The sequence below is a fragment of the Antechinus flavipes genome, chromosome 2, assembly GCF_016432865.1.
Source record: "Antechinus flavipes isolate AdamAnt ecotype Samford, QLD, Australia chromosome 2, AdamAnt_v2, whole genome shotgun sequence".
Taxonomy (NCBI): domain Eukaryota; kingdom Metazoa; phylum Chordata; class Mammalia; order Dasyuromorphia; family Dasyuridae; genus Antechinus; species Antechinus flavipes.
In genome coordinates, this window is record NC_067399.1 from 346,913,433 (window position 1) to 346,928,408 (window position 14,976).

The window sequence follows — 14,976 nt, forward strand, 5'->3', positions numbered from 1 at the left end:
TTTTCTAAGTCAAAATATTGCAAATATCCAGGGAAAAAAAATTCAAGTTCTAAGGAGTAACAGTCAGTTTATACTGTATTACACCAGACTTAGCAGTCACCAGAATCGGGAGAGAAAAGATATTGGAATTTGACACTCCAAAAGAGAAAAAGCTTAAGCATCCAGCCAAAAAAAAAAAAAAAATACACACACACACACACACACACACACACACACACACACACACACACACATTATATATATGCATATATATTTGTATATACACATATATATATGTAACTAGCAAAATCCAATCTCAACTTGTAGTTCCCAGAATTCATAATGAAAATACCAGAGGTGAGTAAAGGTATTAAAAAAACAAGCACAGGTGTCACAAGAAATATAAAAAGATTAATAGGAGTGTGTAATTATTAAAGAAGTACATGAGAATGGAGTGCTTACATTGTGTTTAATTTTAAAATTTATAGAAACCTATTTTCTCTCCCTTCCACTATTCATCCGTGTGTGTGTGTGTGTGTGTGTGTGTGTGTGTGTGTGTGAAATGGGGGGGTGGGGAACTGAGCAAAATCCTTCTGACAAATGTATGTAGTAGGGAAAAACAATTTTCCCTTTTGGCCATGCCAAAAAGAAAAAAAAAGTTTCTTTCTGCATCTTATCAATTTCAAAGCAGTGCATATCAACTAGGTTATTTATAATAAAACATTTTCAACTTATAGTCATTTTCAAATGAATAACCACTAACAAAAGTGGATGTCTCTTTAAAGTATTTACAAGATGGACCACATATCATTCTTCTTTTAAGATAACCAGACAGTTATGATATTAACTTTATACTAAATAAAAAAAATTATAACTTGGTTTCACAAATCCTTGAATCATTTGCCTAATTATGCTATTATGAAATATTAAAGGACCTTATTTTATACATGAACAATTAATAACATCAAAAAACAAGATTAAATACTTGTTCACTTAGTTACTGGGAATTTGGAAAAGACCAAAATTCTGGACCAACAAGATTTATACCTGCATCTCACTATATTTACTCAGATATAGTCCAATAGTAACATAAGAAAATCTACTTAGTTGTATACTTAGGTGATAGTGATCACCCAAAATAATTATATAAATTTTCCATAAAAGAAGAATCAGACAGATACATAGTAAGGGAATAATTATTCCCTAATTTCATATCAATTCCAGGCAAAAGTTATATAGATGATCAATTTCATTGAGACAAGATTAAAGTTAGCCAGGTAGGATATTTTCCATTCAAGAGGAAATACATAGGGAAGAAATAGTTAGAAGAATCCTACCTCAGCCTATTTAATAAGAATCGTTTCCCTAATCTTTCTTACAAGAACTTCACTGCAAATTATGCATGTCAACACTGTAGAGTTACTAGCATCATGGATCATTGTTTTGTTTCACAACATTCCTTGATGATCATAAATCATTGACGGTTAGTTCGATTTCTCTTTCTAACATGAAATCATTTAAATGTTTTACTTCCTTTTCTGTTAATAAGGGCAATTTATATTTTTGCAAAAATTATCTATTTTACTTAGATTATCAGTTTGCATGTAATTGGGCAAAATAACTCCTAATAATTTCCTTAATTTCATCTTCATTAGTAATGTATTCACCCTTTTCATTACTGATTTTGTTATTTTTTAAAATAAAATTAAAGAGCACCAACCCTGAAGTCAGGAGGACCTGAGTTCAAATCTAATCTCAGACACTTAATCCTTCGTAGCTGTGTGATCCTGAGCAAGTCACTTAACCCCAGTTGCCTCAAAAAAAAATTAAGTTAAAGTAAACAAAATTATTGGTTTTCCCCAAAACCAACTTTTACTTATGATTTTTCAATGATTTCTATTTTCATTCAATTTTCTCCAAAGTTCTATCATATCTAATTTTTCTAAAATGCTATTCATCAATTTCTTTGCTATTTTCTAATTAGTTTTATTTAGTTCTCAGAGGGGATCTAGCAAAAAAAGACTAAGAAACAGCAGCCTGATTAATGAGAGGAAAACAAAAAGAAAATGGTTTCTTGAAAACCTATAGAGAATAAAGTATCAAAAAGAGGGTGATCAACAAGTATAATGGGCTGAATCTCGAGTAGATGCACTGAGGTCCCAAGCACGTGAGGCTAAATAGTAATTGGACCATACTCTATTAATATATATGCTTGGAGAAAGAATGACCCTCGTCCACTCTTTGTGCAAATCCTGATGTGTTATATAGGAAATGACGATTTTGGTGGGTAGAGGCAGAGGGGCGGAGAGAGAAGCACAAAGAGACTGCTGGCTGGTGCTTTGTTGCAGCTGCTCACATTGCTAATCCCTCTTCACCTCAAAAAGAATAAAGATTGAAGATTTTCCCTTAACCTGAATTCCAGCTTATTTTAAAGTACGCGGTCATCACAAGGATGCTATTAAAAGAATTTTACTGTCTTGGTCTCCTTGGAATCTTTACAAACTGTTAAGTCATTAGAGTTGATGGAGACAATAATTATCTAATTTAGCATGGTTCAATATCACTGATCTGATCTTACAAGGAGATGTTTTGGGCCAGAACCTGAAATAAGGTACTAAGTACAACTAATTGATACAATGCTTGTGTTTACATCTTTACTCATTGGAATTCACAAGTATGGGAGATTCACAAAGTTAACTGTGTAACTTTGTGGATTCACACCTCCCTATAAGTTCTTAGGGCCAGAGAGCACTCTGGGAAGAAACCCATAATCCCTCTCTCTTGTATTCCACAATCCCTCTCTCTCGAAGGAGCATAAATAGAACCCAGTAGGGAGAGTTCAGCTGAATTAGATTGGAGAGGAGCACTCTGGTGCAGACACAGAGCACTCAGGGAGAGCCAGAAACCCTCTCTCAGAGGCAAGAAAGATTCATTACAACTTTTACCTTGGTGCTGGCTGGAGGCAGAGGCAGAAGCAAAAGACAAAGCTGCAAGAGCACTTCAGAGACAAGACAGATTCAACTTGGTGCTGGCTGGAGGCTGAAGGAAGCAGAGGCAGAAGCAAAGGACAAAACTGCAAGAGCTTTTAGAACCAAGCAGAGAGATAGGGCTCAACTAACCGGGCTATTTTGGAAGGAGAAAGTAAACGTTTGCATTTTTACCAGTTGGCTGCATTTTGGGTGATTATTACTCTTAACTGAAACTAAGGCTGCCTCCAGAAAACCTCCCCGAGAAACCTGCTTTCTCCCAGAGAGAACTATTATTTTAAAGAAGAGAAACACCAGCAGTCTCTAAACTGAATAACTAGAGCCACAAAAAGCAGGCCTAGAGACAGTTTTAGAGATCAAGTCACAGTTTAATTACTCCTTTTCAGAATGAGGAATAAAGTTTGCAAACTGGAAGAGCTCCTGGGCAGGAGACCTCCTCTTGTTCCAAGAAAAGTAGATATTTTATACACAAATCATAAATGGGAAGGAAGAGGGAAGGTGAATTACATTACAATCATTTTCAGAGCTTGAGTGGTTTCCCATGATAAGCCCATGAATGCAACACAATATGAGTATTCTCATTGGGAACAATTAATATATGATTGTTTCAAATCTTAGGGAATAGGTTAAGAGTTGTTTAAGGAGAATGGGTTCTAAAACCTTTGATTACTTCTCTTAACATACACAAGGGAATATTATCAAGAATTGATTGATCATTTTGAGTTGCAAGTCAGAAAATGCAATGCAACAAGAAATAATGCAACTCCCAAATCAGAAAAGGCTCTGAGAGATCTAAATTATTAGTATATTTATTACATATATCATGTTGGTAATTATGAAAATCATATTTTTCTATAATGCAGAGAGATTGAGGAAAATAAGGACTGAGAAAAGATCACTGAATTTATTCATTATGATATTTTTGCTAACTAGAGAGAGTAGTTTCAGGAGAATGATGAGGATGAAAGTTGGATGCAAAGTACTAAGAAGAGAGAAAGTAAATGGTTTTTTTCAAGAAGTTTAGCTAAAACAGGCAGAAAAGTTACAGGATGATAGTAGGGATGAACCAGACAAGTAAGGGTTTTTTGAGGATTGGGGAGACATGGAGACAGGAAGATAGGAACTAATAGAGTTTGGAAATAAATGATAAAAGTAGAAATAATAGAGTTGACAATCTGAGGAGATAGGATGGAATGGGATCATTTGTGCGGGTAGAGAGGTTAGCCTTGGTAAGGAGTAAAGTCAACTCTTCGTGTGAAACAAGGATAAAGCAGGAGAGGCAGGAAATTGAGTTAGCTGGGAGAGTAAAGAATAGCAAGCTCCAAGTACATGACCTAAATTTTTCCTGTAAAATATGAGGCAAGGTTCTCAGCTAAGAGAGTGGAAGGAGAGAGAGCCATGGGAGATATGATAAGATTTTGATAATCTACTAGGAAGAATAGAATAAGAAATTGTTGATAGAGGTAGAGTAGGATTGCTTGGCAGCATGTAAAGACTGCATAACAGAAATCTGTAGTGGATCCAGTAAGAATTGTTGTGTTATTTTCTCTCTTTTAATTAAGCAGCAAGTATGTGGAAGTTAAGATGGTAAATAGTGGGAGTCATCCAAGGCTGGGTCAAGGCAGGCCCAAATGGTAATATAAAAAGGGTAGGTATGGGATAATGTGATTCTAACTGTTGCTCCTAGTCCAAATGCCTCAGAAATCCCTAATTATAGCAACAAGAAGGTCAGCATACCCTATGACCATACCATCTGGCATCAACAAAATACAAAAATCAATCATATAGAACAGGATATTGGGCTGCAAAACACAGAAAGGACTTTCTTCAATGTGATACATGTTCACTTTCTTTGCTTTGCTGTCCATGGGTGAACTTACACTAATTATAATATCATTACCTTACATTTAATACTTGCCCAGCCAGCCCCCCATTTCAATTCCCCACCCCATCCTTTTCTGAATGCATTCTGGGTAACCACAGGAACAATTCCACCAAGGGAATATATGAAGAGATAATACAGTAGGTATTTTCAGCCTTCAAGAAGTTCCCAACTAATGATGGAGACAGCAAAAAATATATATATATATATAAACAAAACTGTCCATCCTCCCCATGTTAGCAAACTCTACTGGTAACCTCAAAATTTACATATTTTATGATGTAATGAGCACTCTACAAAAGTCCTTGTCTTACTTTATTGAGCAAGGAGTAATCTAATTCCCCCTTCACAACTGGTGAGTCAGAAGTATAAGTGGAAGTGTAACCTAGTGCTGGGAATCCAGGGCAGCTCTATCATTTTAAAAGAGGACCAGAACTCAGTGATTGCAAATAGTTGGAACAAAAAAAGAAAAGTTTAAAATAAAAGCTGTTTTGTTACCTATGTCCCGAAAATGCAGTAGAACAACAAAAGGTTGAGATGATGGAATGCTGCTTTGAAGGGAATGGAAATAAGAGACTGGTCAGTGGGGGGATGGAACAAAGTAAGCGAGGATTCAAAATTACTAAGATGGGGTGGAAAGAATATTAGTCATTGAGAAATGAGTTCAGGTAGGTTATCTATGTTCACAGGGAGTAGTTTCAGAACTTGTCCCAGGAGGTCAGAAAATTGATTATGGCTGGAAAGGGAGTGAATTGTGGAAGATTCTTGGTCATAAGGAAGGCAGGCTCTGTGAAGGTGGCTGGAAAGAGTGGCTTCAGCACAAATTTATCTGAAAATTATTCTTCCCTTTTCCAACTACCTAAACATGTGAGGTTAAATATTCTTTACTTCAGAAAAGTCTTGAATGCAGAAATATATTGAGGATTCAACTATCTCCCCAATATTGAACCAGACATCAAAGAGATTTGCAAAAATATAAAACAATGCAGCTCTTTTCTATTTTGGTAGTTATTTTTCATGAAGATGTTATTTATGTTAAATGTAATGGATTTATTATTTTTAAAGTTATTGTTTAATTTAATTATTAAATCAATAAATAAATTGATTTATTGATCAATAAATCATTTGTCAACATGTATTATTTACTAAGTGCTGGGAATAGATGAAGTGGTAATAAAGTAGGTATTCCCAGCCTCAAAGAAATTTACAATCTAATGATGGAGACAACAAAAACAAATATCCTGTATATACAGGCTAAATAGGAAATAATTATCAGAGGGAAGGTATTAGAACTAACAAAACTTATAAATATAAACTTATAAAAATATATAAAAATCTTCTAGGGTTCTCAACAAATTTATCAGAACACAAAGGCCAGCGATAAAAAGTGCTCTAGGAATCGTTGGCATTTCTCCTCTTGAAAACAGCTTGCTCATATTCTTGGGCTGAGGTTAGGAAAGGGACCCCAAAAGTTTGGGGTCACAGACTAGTGTCATGAGGTGTCTCAAAAGAATTTTCAGGCTTGAACCCATTTCCTGATCATGGGGCCAAGTTTATTATTGTAATGCCATTACAAGCAGACTAAATTTCAAGAGAATTTATCAAAGAAACTGGAGCAAGGAGACCCAGTTACCTAGTTCTTCATGTTATAGATACGATAATTTTATGGCCCAGAGTTAGGACAAAGGAGTGGTCTCTGCAATTTGGTTCTCACTGACCAACATTATCACTATTGTCTCAGGAGTTTGGTCCATGGGACTATCCTGAGGCCAGAAGCTATTTGACAGTCTTCAGATTGTTATTCTTAGATTGGATGTGGGAATTCCCTAAGGCAGACTCCAAAGCCAGAAGATTTAGAATCATTTTAGAACTGAAGCCCCCTAAGTCAGGGGACCTCAAAATTATTGTTGTCTCCTCAATACTAGTTTATAAAAATAAACTATATTACACCAGGGCCATTTATCATTTAGGGAAACCATCTCTAATTGTTTGGAACAGCATTTGGTGTTGACCTTTAATCACCGATATGGAGCTGCAGTTCAATGAATTCGGCGGCTCCCTGGAGTGGGGCTGGCCTACCCTAGTTAGCAAAAGTTAAGCTTTTCCTTCTCTGCTTTTTTGAGTCCTGACTTTCGGAAACTTCGAGGTCGGTCTGGATCTCTTCCCCCCTCCCCCCCCTTCCAGGTACGTAAAAGATTAGGTAGTTTGGTAAATCATAAATTATCAACTCTATCATGTGCAGTATTTCCCACGAAATGTACCCATTGCCAGGCCTCAAACCAAACAAGTACCTCGGAAGGGCCTCCCCAAGGCGGGGACAGGAGCATGGTAGGGTAAGGACGGTGATGGGTGGAGCACAGAAAGAAAAGGAAGAATTATTGGTGATTGCTGAGAATGGGGCTAGAAGGGAACTGGGAGAGTGAGAAGACAACGAGCCCTTTACCTCATTTCCGGTGGATCTTGATTGGTTCATTGACCCGAGCGCTCAAACTCAGCTCGGCCAATCGATCGACGCCGGGGCGGCTACCAAGCTACTGAGGAGCTTGGAGTTGGTTGCTTACACTTTAGTTGGTAGTCTTTTTTTTTTTTTTTCTCCGTCAAATCTCAGTGCGCAGGCGCTTGCGGTAGGTCCAAATTACGGCTCAGGAGTAGCTAGTGGGGCGGGGCTCGAAGTCCAGACCGCTGGTTAGTATTTTTTGCTGTTCTGTCCCCGTTGTGACTGAGGGGGCCGGCGCGCGCCGAGCGGCCACTACCTTTTCTCATCAGCTGTGTGGGTCCAAGTGCTTCTCCCCTCCCTCGCAGTCCCTTCGCTAACCCGCGGCCAGCCACAGCCATGTAAACCCCTCCTCTTCCCTTGTCCCCCTCTCCTTTGCTTCGGATCACAACTCCCAGATTGGGTCCCTCAGGGCCCGGCCGCAGCCTTGGGATTGTTGCCCTACTTTTTCTAAACCCCCATCCAGGCCACACCGAACTAAGACTTCGCCAGCTGGACGTCCGTCCCTCCCCCCACCCCCATCCCTGTTATTCCCCGGGCTCCAAGGATAGGCTACTGCTGGGACGGGGCTTGGCCCACAGAATCTGGCCGGCTTGCACCATGGCGGAGAAGGGCAGGCTCAGCTTCCCCACAGGGCCCGGCGCCCTAAACACGCCTGTACCCATGAACCTGTTCGCCACCTGGGAGATCGATGGCTCTAGTCCCAGCTGCGTCCCCAGGTAAGAGCTTGAACTAGGACCAGATCTACTACTTCCCGGCTGTAGGCAAGAGGGGATAGGGGAGTAGTGACGCGGGTGTGAGCACTATCCGAATTTGTAAAGTCCTGGCGGAAAGTCTAAAAAATCTTTTCTGCTCTGAGTAATGAAGGGTTTTCCTCTAAATAGAGAATATAGATTTGATGAAAAAGAATTTCATTCCTTTTTTTCTTCCTTCCCACCTGTGGGAGGAGCGTTGAAAAGCTTCTGCAACACATTGATGTCTGGAAGTGTAGCTCTAAGCTCAGTTATTAAAATATACCAGAAGGTGGGGTCGCTGAGGCTAACCATCATAGACCTAGATTGGCTATACTTTATAGGCAGTGATCTTGTTCAGTAGATCATCCCTGCATCAGTGAAGTTGCTCCTCTGTTGCAAATGATTGTTTAGCAATCTGGTAATTTATGTGCGTGGCTCCTTCTGCTATCCTAAAACTAGGAGCCGGAGTTATTTTTCTAAAAGATATGTTACTTAGTAGCATCTTAGTTTTGGCTTCTCAAAATTCAGCTTTCAACATTAGGGATAAGCTTCATAAGAGTATGGCTTTATTTAAAAAAAAAAAAACTGCAGCAACTATCACAATCTGTTTAAATATTAAGTCCCTGGTATGTGCCAAACATTAGGGATATGCATGGACAGTCAGTAAGCATTTATTTATCACCTGCTATGTATTCATGAAAATTGATGAAATCCCCAAGTGAAATAGTATAGAGGGAGAAGAGAAGAGGGCCCTGAGGGCCCTGTTATAGTTATGGCTTGGATAAAGATCCAGCAAAACAGACTGAGGAGTGATTAGAAAGGTAGGAGGAAAACCAGGAAAAAATTGTGCCCCCAAACTGAGAGAAGATAATCATGAGAAGAGAGTAATTGACAGTGTCAAAGGCTGCAGAGAAATTAAGATTATTGAGAAGAGACCATTGGAGTTTACAAGAGGGCAATGGTAATTTTGGAGAGAGTAGTTTAAATTGAACAATGAGGTTGGAAACCAGATTGTAAATGTAAAAAGAGAGAAAAGTCTACTTAAGGAGTTTTATCAGGAGAAATATGATAGTTTGCAGCATGGATCTAATGAAGGTTTTTTGAGGATGTTTATAAGCAGTAGGTATGAGACTTGAGCATGTTTGTGGGCAATAGTCATAGGGTGAGATTGAAAATAGATGAGTAGGATGACATTGGAAGAGTATGATCTTTTGGATGAATGAGATGGAATGGATATACTTTATATATATGTAGATACATATGTGTACATAAAATGTCATGTATCTGCTCTCAAGAAACTTAACATTATATTGAGAGAGACATGATCATAGAGTGTAGGAGACAAATCTAGATAAATTGTATTAAGAAAATTTTACATAGACAGGTATAATGCAAAGGAAACTATACCCAGGATCCCAACTGCTCCCCCTGTGATTTAGAGTAATTACTCAATGTCTCCGAGCCTCAGTTTTTTCAGTTGTGCAATAAAAAGTTTTGACTACATGACTTGTTCTCTTCCATCTTTAAATGTTAAAATTCTACTTTCATTTGGGAAGAATCAAGGAAGGCTTCAAGTAAAAGGTATTGAGCTGAGCCTTGAAGAATTCTGAAAGGCATAGTTAAGGCAGATCATGAAAGATGGATTGTTCATTTTTTTGGGGGGGTAGAGGAATAAACGGGAGAGAAATATGGAATGGGAAATAGCAATTATAATATAGTTGGAATAGATTTTGGAAGGGGGAATAATACAATAGAAAAGTAGGAATGGCATAGATTTTAAGGGGCTTTAAATTCCTGGCTAAGCATTTGAATTTGATTTTGTAAGCAACAAAGAGCCACTAAAGATTTTGAAACATATGAATGATAATGTTGTGAGCTGTAATGGTAGTGGTCTGAATGGAAAGGAGACAGATATAAAATGTGTTAGGAATAGAAGTGACAGGATTTTAGAAGCTGATTGACTGTGGTGATGAGGAAAAAGGTAGAATTGAAGATGAATGAAATTTTTAATCTGAATGGTTAGGAAGATGATACTATTAACAGAAATAAGGAAGTTAGGAGCACAAGGGCAGGTTTATGAAAAGAAGATGAATTCAGTTTGTATGCCCATCTGATATCTAGGGAAATATGTATAGCATATAATTGGAGAGGGGAACCTGGAATTCACATGTTTTGTTTGTCCTTCATTCTCAAAGAGGACCATGACATTAGGGAGATAATGCCATGATATACAAGTGAATTGGATTTATGTGAGGGAAGGTTGTGCAAAGTCCCTTGTTTCACTTTTCCCTCCAGAGCCATCTGGATCCACTGGCCAAATATAGATCAGGTGACTGAAGATGACCCTGGATGCAGAGGGAGACTTTTTAAGCTATAGTCTTCAATAGGTCAGCTAAAACATTTAGGATTGAATTTTCAGCTTCATATTATCATACATTTGTGTAGAAATTATAATTGAACTTTTTGGAGTGGATGAAATCTCCAAAGAAGAGATTTTAGAGAGAAAAGAATAGAGAGGTCTAGGACAAAGCCTTTTAAAATACCCACTCTGACAGAAAAGGTATGATGAAACAGCAGAGAAGACAAGGATCATTTAGGAGAATAGGAGACATACCATGGAGAAGAGACTAATAAGTGTTGAGAGAAGGTAATCAGCAGTGTCAAATTGTATGGAAAAGTGAAGGAGAGGGCCAGCTAGATAGTGCAGTGGATAAAGCACCAGACCTGAAGTCAAGAGGACCTGAGTTCAAATCTGGTCTCAGAAACTTAACACTTCCTGGCTGTGTGACCCTGGGCAAATCACTTTACCCCAATTGCCTCAGAGGGAAAAAAGTGAAGAAGCATGACAAATAAAAAAACTGTCAGATTTAGCAGTTAGGTGATACTTGAGGAGGCAGGAATTAAAGAGTGAATTAATGGTAGAGAAGAATGTAAACCACTATTTGACATTTAAAATTTTTTAGTACTTGGCTCTGGCCTATCTTTCCAGACTAATTATTTCAGAGGGGTGTGTGTCTGTCTGTGCCTGCCTGCATATGCATGTGTATACCTGTATATTTATGTATATATACATATATGTGTGGATGTACACAGATAGTTCAGCTTCTACACTGGCTTTATTGATGTACTTCACACATGTCCTTTTAGAAATGCTTACTTAGAACTTTCTTCAAAGCTCAGCTCAGGTGCCACCACCAATTATGGCTTTGATATTTCCCATTTTTGCCATTGAAATTGCTTTGTATTTACTCTCTTACACACACACACACACACACACACACACACAAATGCACGCATGCACTCTTTTCCTGTATTTATAGAATATAAATTCCTTGAGAGCATAGAATCTGTTTTGTATCTCCAGCAGTGAACATGGTTTCCAGGTATGTATAGTAGGATGCTTAATAATGCTTTCTGATGGATTAATCCTGCTGAAGGGATAGCTTTGTTAAGTGGATTTTTGTTTTTTAAAGGATGAGGGAAACATCTGATAACATTTGATGAAAGTGAGAAAAGGGCTGATAGATAAGGAGAATAGAAGAATGAGCAAAGGGTACAGAGATCACCGGCAAACTCTTGAATAAGATGTCCAAACTGTTGTTTTGTTTTTTTTTTAAAACAATGTAAAGAACAGGATGACTATCAAACTATATCAAAAAGGAATGGTCAGCCCTGGGAAGTTATGGATTCCCTTAATTAGACATATTATTAGAATAGTGAGTATCAAATTCAAATAGAAACAGATTTCACAAATTAACTTATTTTTGTTTTGCTGTATTTCTTAAAAATGTTAACTATTACCTGAACAGGGAAAGTTTTGCAGGCCATATGGGGATTAAGAGTTTAACACCTATGTTATAAAGGATTTTCTTTAGGTGCAATTTGGCCTATGTCTTTGAAGTTTCTTCCATCTCTCAGATTCTGGGGAATAGGCTCAAGGTCAGGGTCATTCTCTGACCTTGGGCTAAGGAGCAAAGGAGTGGTTGGGGAAGATCTAGTGAGAGTTTGAAGTTTGGATTAAGGGAAGCTCACAAGATAGAAAGTTGTTACTTTAATGTTCCAGTGGAGCTGTGAGGAGAGACACGTGGGACAGTTGTTGTAAAAAGATACTAGTAACCATCAGAATTGCCATAAGCTGTGAGGGCCCTATTAAGATTAAATAACAAATTTGTGGTGCACTAACATGCAGAGTTTTGTAACTTCCTGCATTTTTTTTTTATAGACAGGAGTGAAACAAGATGTGGGAAGTGGTGAAAAAGGTGACTCACTATCTAGGATTAAACAACAAAGATAAGATGAAAAGCATTCAAGAATGGAGCATTGTACCTTCTTGGACTGGTTAACTGGTTGAGATTGTGAAGGGAGAAAAGCAAAGTCAAAACAAGGACAAAGAAGAATTGAAAGAAATGAAAGTAATGTTGAGGCCAAAGAATAGGTTTAAGGAATGAGAAATGAAAAGTCATAGCTATCATTTACTTAGCATTTCAAAATTTGTGAAACCGTTTATTATTATCTCATTTTATCATCACAATAATCCTGGAAGTTAGATGCTGCTATTATTCTCATTTTTCAGATGAATTGAAGCACTAAGAGGTTAAATGATTTGCCCAGAGTCACAGAGTTTATAATATCTGAGGCAGGATTTGAATTCAGGACATCTTTACGCCAAGTTAAGTACTTCATCCAGAATACCCTCAAAATAATTTCTGAGTTTAAAATCTTTTGAGGTGAAATTGAGCGTGGTGAAGGTGGTTAAATTTAAGCATTAAATAAAGTGATTAAGGTTAAGTAAAATGAGATGATCTCAGTTCATGAGAGTTGAAGGAAGTTTGTGACCTGAGAGCACAACAGAACCATTGAAAGTCACCAGATTTGAGAAAAGGAGTTGGAGTAGAAAGGATTCTGAGCTAGAGACTGAATTTGTTAGGAAGAAAAGGGATGATTTCTTGTAAGCTAGTAAATGGCAACAGCTAAGATCTGGACAAGTTTTATGAATTTCAAAGAAAAAAGATTTGAAGTTGCCAGAGAGATGAATTAGAAGTGGCTTTTTGAGAAATGAGGAATATGCTGACTCAACATTTTAATGGTATATATGATTTTTTAAAAAGCTCTTATATTGGAGAAAATGGCTAGAAAGGTGGTGTCTTTCAAAGAAAGTAAAATTTGATTTGTACAGGAACATTCCTGAGAAAAATTAGAGCAAGAAAGCAAAATGATCATCATGGGGCTTTACAGATAGCTGAGGAAAGAAGGGGAACCAAAGGGAAAGGAGAAAAGGAATGCTATATCCAACTAAATGCATAATTTAATAGAATAGCCAGGAGGCATAAGAATGTTTTCTTAAATGATCAATACAGAGAAATAAAGGAAAACAATAGAATGGGAAACTACATACTTTATTCAACAACATTAGAGATATCAAGAGGATATTCCATATAAAAATGGGCATGATAAAAGACAAAAAATGGTAGGGACTTAACAGAAGCAGATAAGATTTAAAAGAGGTGGCATGAGTACACAAAGAACTATATAAGAAAGATCTTAACATCACTTTTAACCACAATGATGTGGTTACTGATCAGAAAGCGAGCTATGACAAATCTGGATAGCATACTAAAAAAGCAGACATCACTTTCCTGTCAAAGGTATGGTTTTTCTAGTAGCAGTGTATGACTAGGAGAGTTGGAATATAATGAAAACTGAGCAACACAGAATTGATGGTTTAAAATTGTGGTGCTGTGGTGCTGGAGAATAGTCCCTTGGACAGCAAGGAGGTCAAGAATTAAATTCAGAAATTAATTCAGGCTATTCACTGGAAGGTGAAATAATGAAGCTGAAGCTTAAATACTTTGTCCACGCAATGAGAAAATGGGACTCGTTGGAAAAGAACCTAATGTTAGGAAATATCGAAGGCAAAAGGACAAGAAGATGGTGAAGGATTAGTTGACTAGATAGTATCATACAAATAATAAACAGGAATTTGAACAGACTTTGAGAGATAGTAGAGGATAGAAGAGTCTGACTTGATATGGTCCATGGCATAACAAAGAGTTGAACATGGCTCAATTACAGCAAAAAATTTAGAATAGAGGGACATTTATTGTTAGTCTCAAAAATGAAAAGGAGAACTTTACATCAGTGAAAAAAAAATTAGAGCAATAATTAGGAGTTACTTTGCCCAACTTTATGCCAATAAATAACCTAAGTGAAATGGAGGAATACTTACAAAAATATAGATTGCCCAGATTAACAGAAGAGGAAATAAATTACTTAAAATAGTCCCATTTTAGAAAAAGAAATAGAACAAGCTATTAATCAGTTCCCCAAGAAAAAATCTCTGGGACCAGATGAAATTCTATCTAAATTCTATCAAATGTTTAAAGAACAATTAACTCCAATATTATATAAACTATTTGAAAAAATAGGGCAAGAAGGACTCCTACCAAATTCCTTTTATGACACAGACATGATACTGATGGGATGATGAAAAACAAGGAAGGATGAAAACAAAGAAAGAAAATTACAGACTAATCTCCTTAATGAATATTGATGCAAAAATCTTAAATAAAATAGTCGCAAAGAGATTACAGAAAGTCATCCCAGGATAATACACTATAATCAAGTAGGATTTATACCAGGAATGGTTCAGTATTAGAAAAACTACTGGCATAATTGACTACATCAACAACCAAATTAACAAAAACCATATGATCATCTCAATAGATGCAGAAAAAGCATTTGATAAAATCCAACACCCATTCCTATTAAAAACACTAGAGAATATAGGAATAAATGGACTTTTCCTTAAAATAATCAGTAGCATCTATTTAAAACCATCACCAAGCATCATATGTAATGGGGATAAACTGCTACCATTCCCAGCAAGATCAGGGGTGAAAC

The 14,976-nt window shown here is 37.1% G+C and overlaps 1 protein-coding gene across 6 annotated transcripts in view; it reads left to right on the top strand.

The window, feature by feature from the left end:
- Nucleotides 1–7,243: 7,243 nt before the first annotated feature.
- PACS2 (phosphofurin acidic cluster sorting protein 2) overlaps nucleotides 7,244–14,976 on the top strand; it is a 424,977-nt gene continuing 417,244 nt past the window's right edge. For 4 of the 6 annotated variants that reach the window (XM_051977991.1, XM_051977987.1, XM_051977988.1 and 1 more), the window contains exon 1: nucleotides 7,244–8,061. In XM_051977991.1, coding sequence (XP_051833951.1) covers nucleotides 7,943–8,061 — 119 coding nt within the window. In that variant the 5' untranslated portion in view covers nucleotides 7,244–7,942. The remainder of the gene's footprint in view (nucleotides 8,062–14,976) is intronic. The other 2 variants (XM_051977985.1, XM_051977986.1) reach the window with 1 other exon arrangement.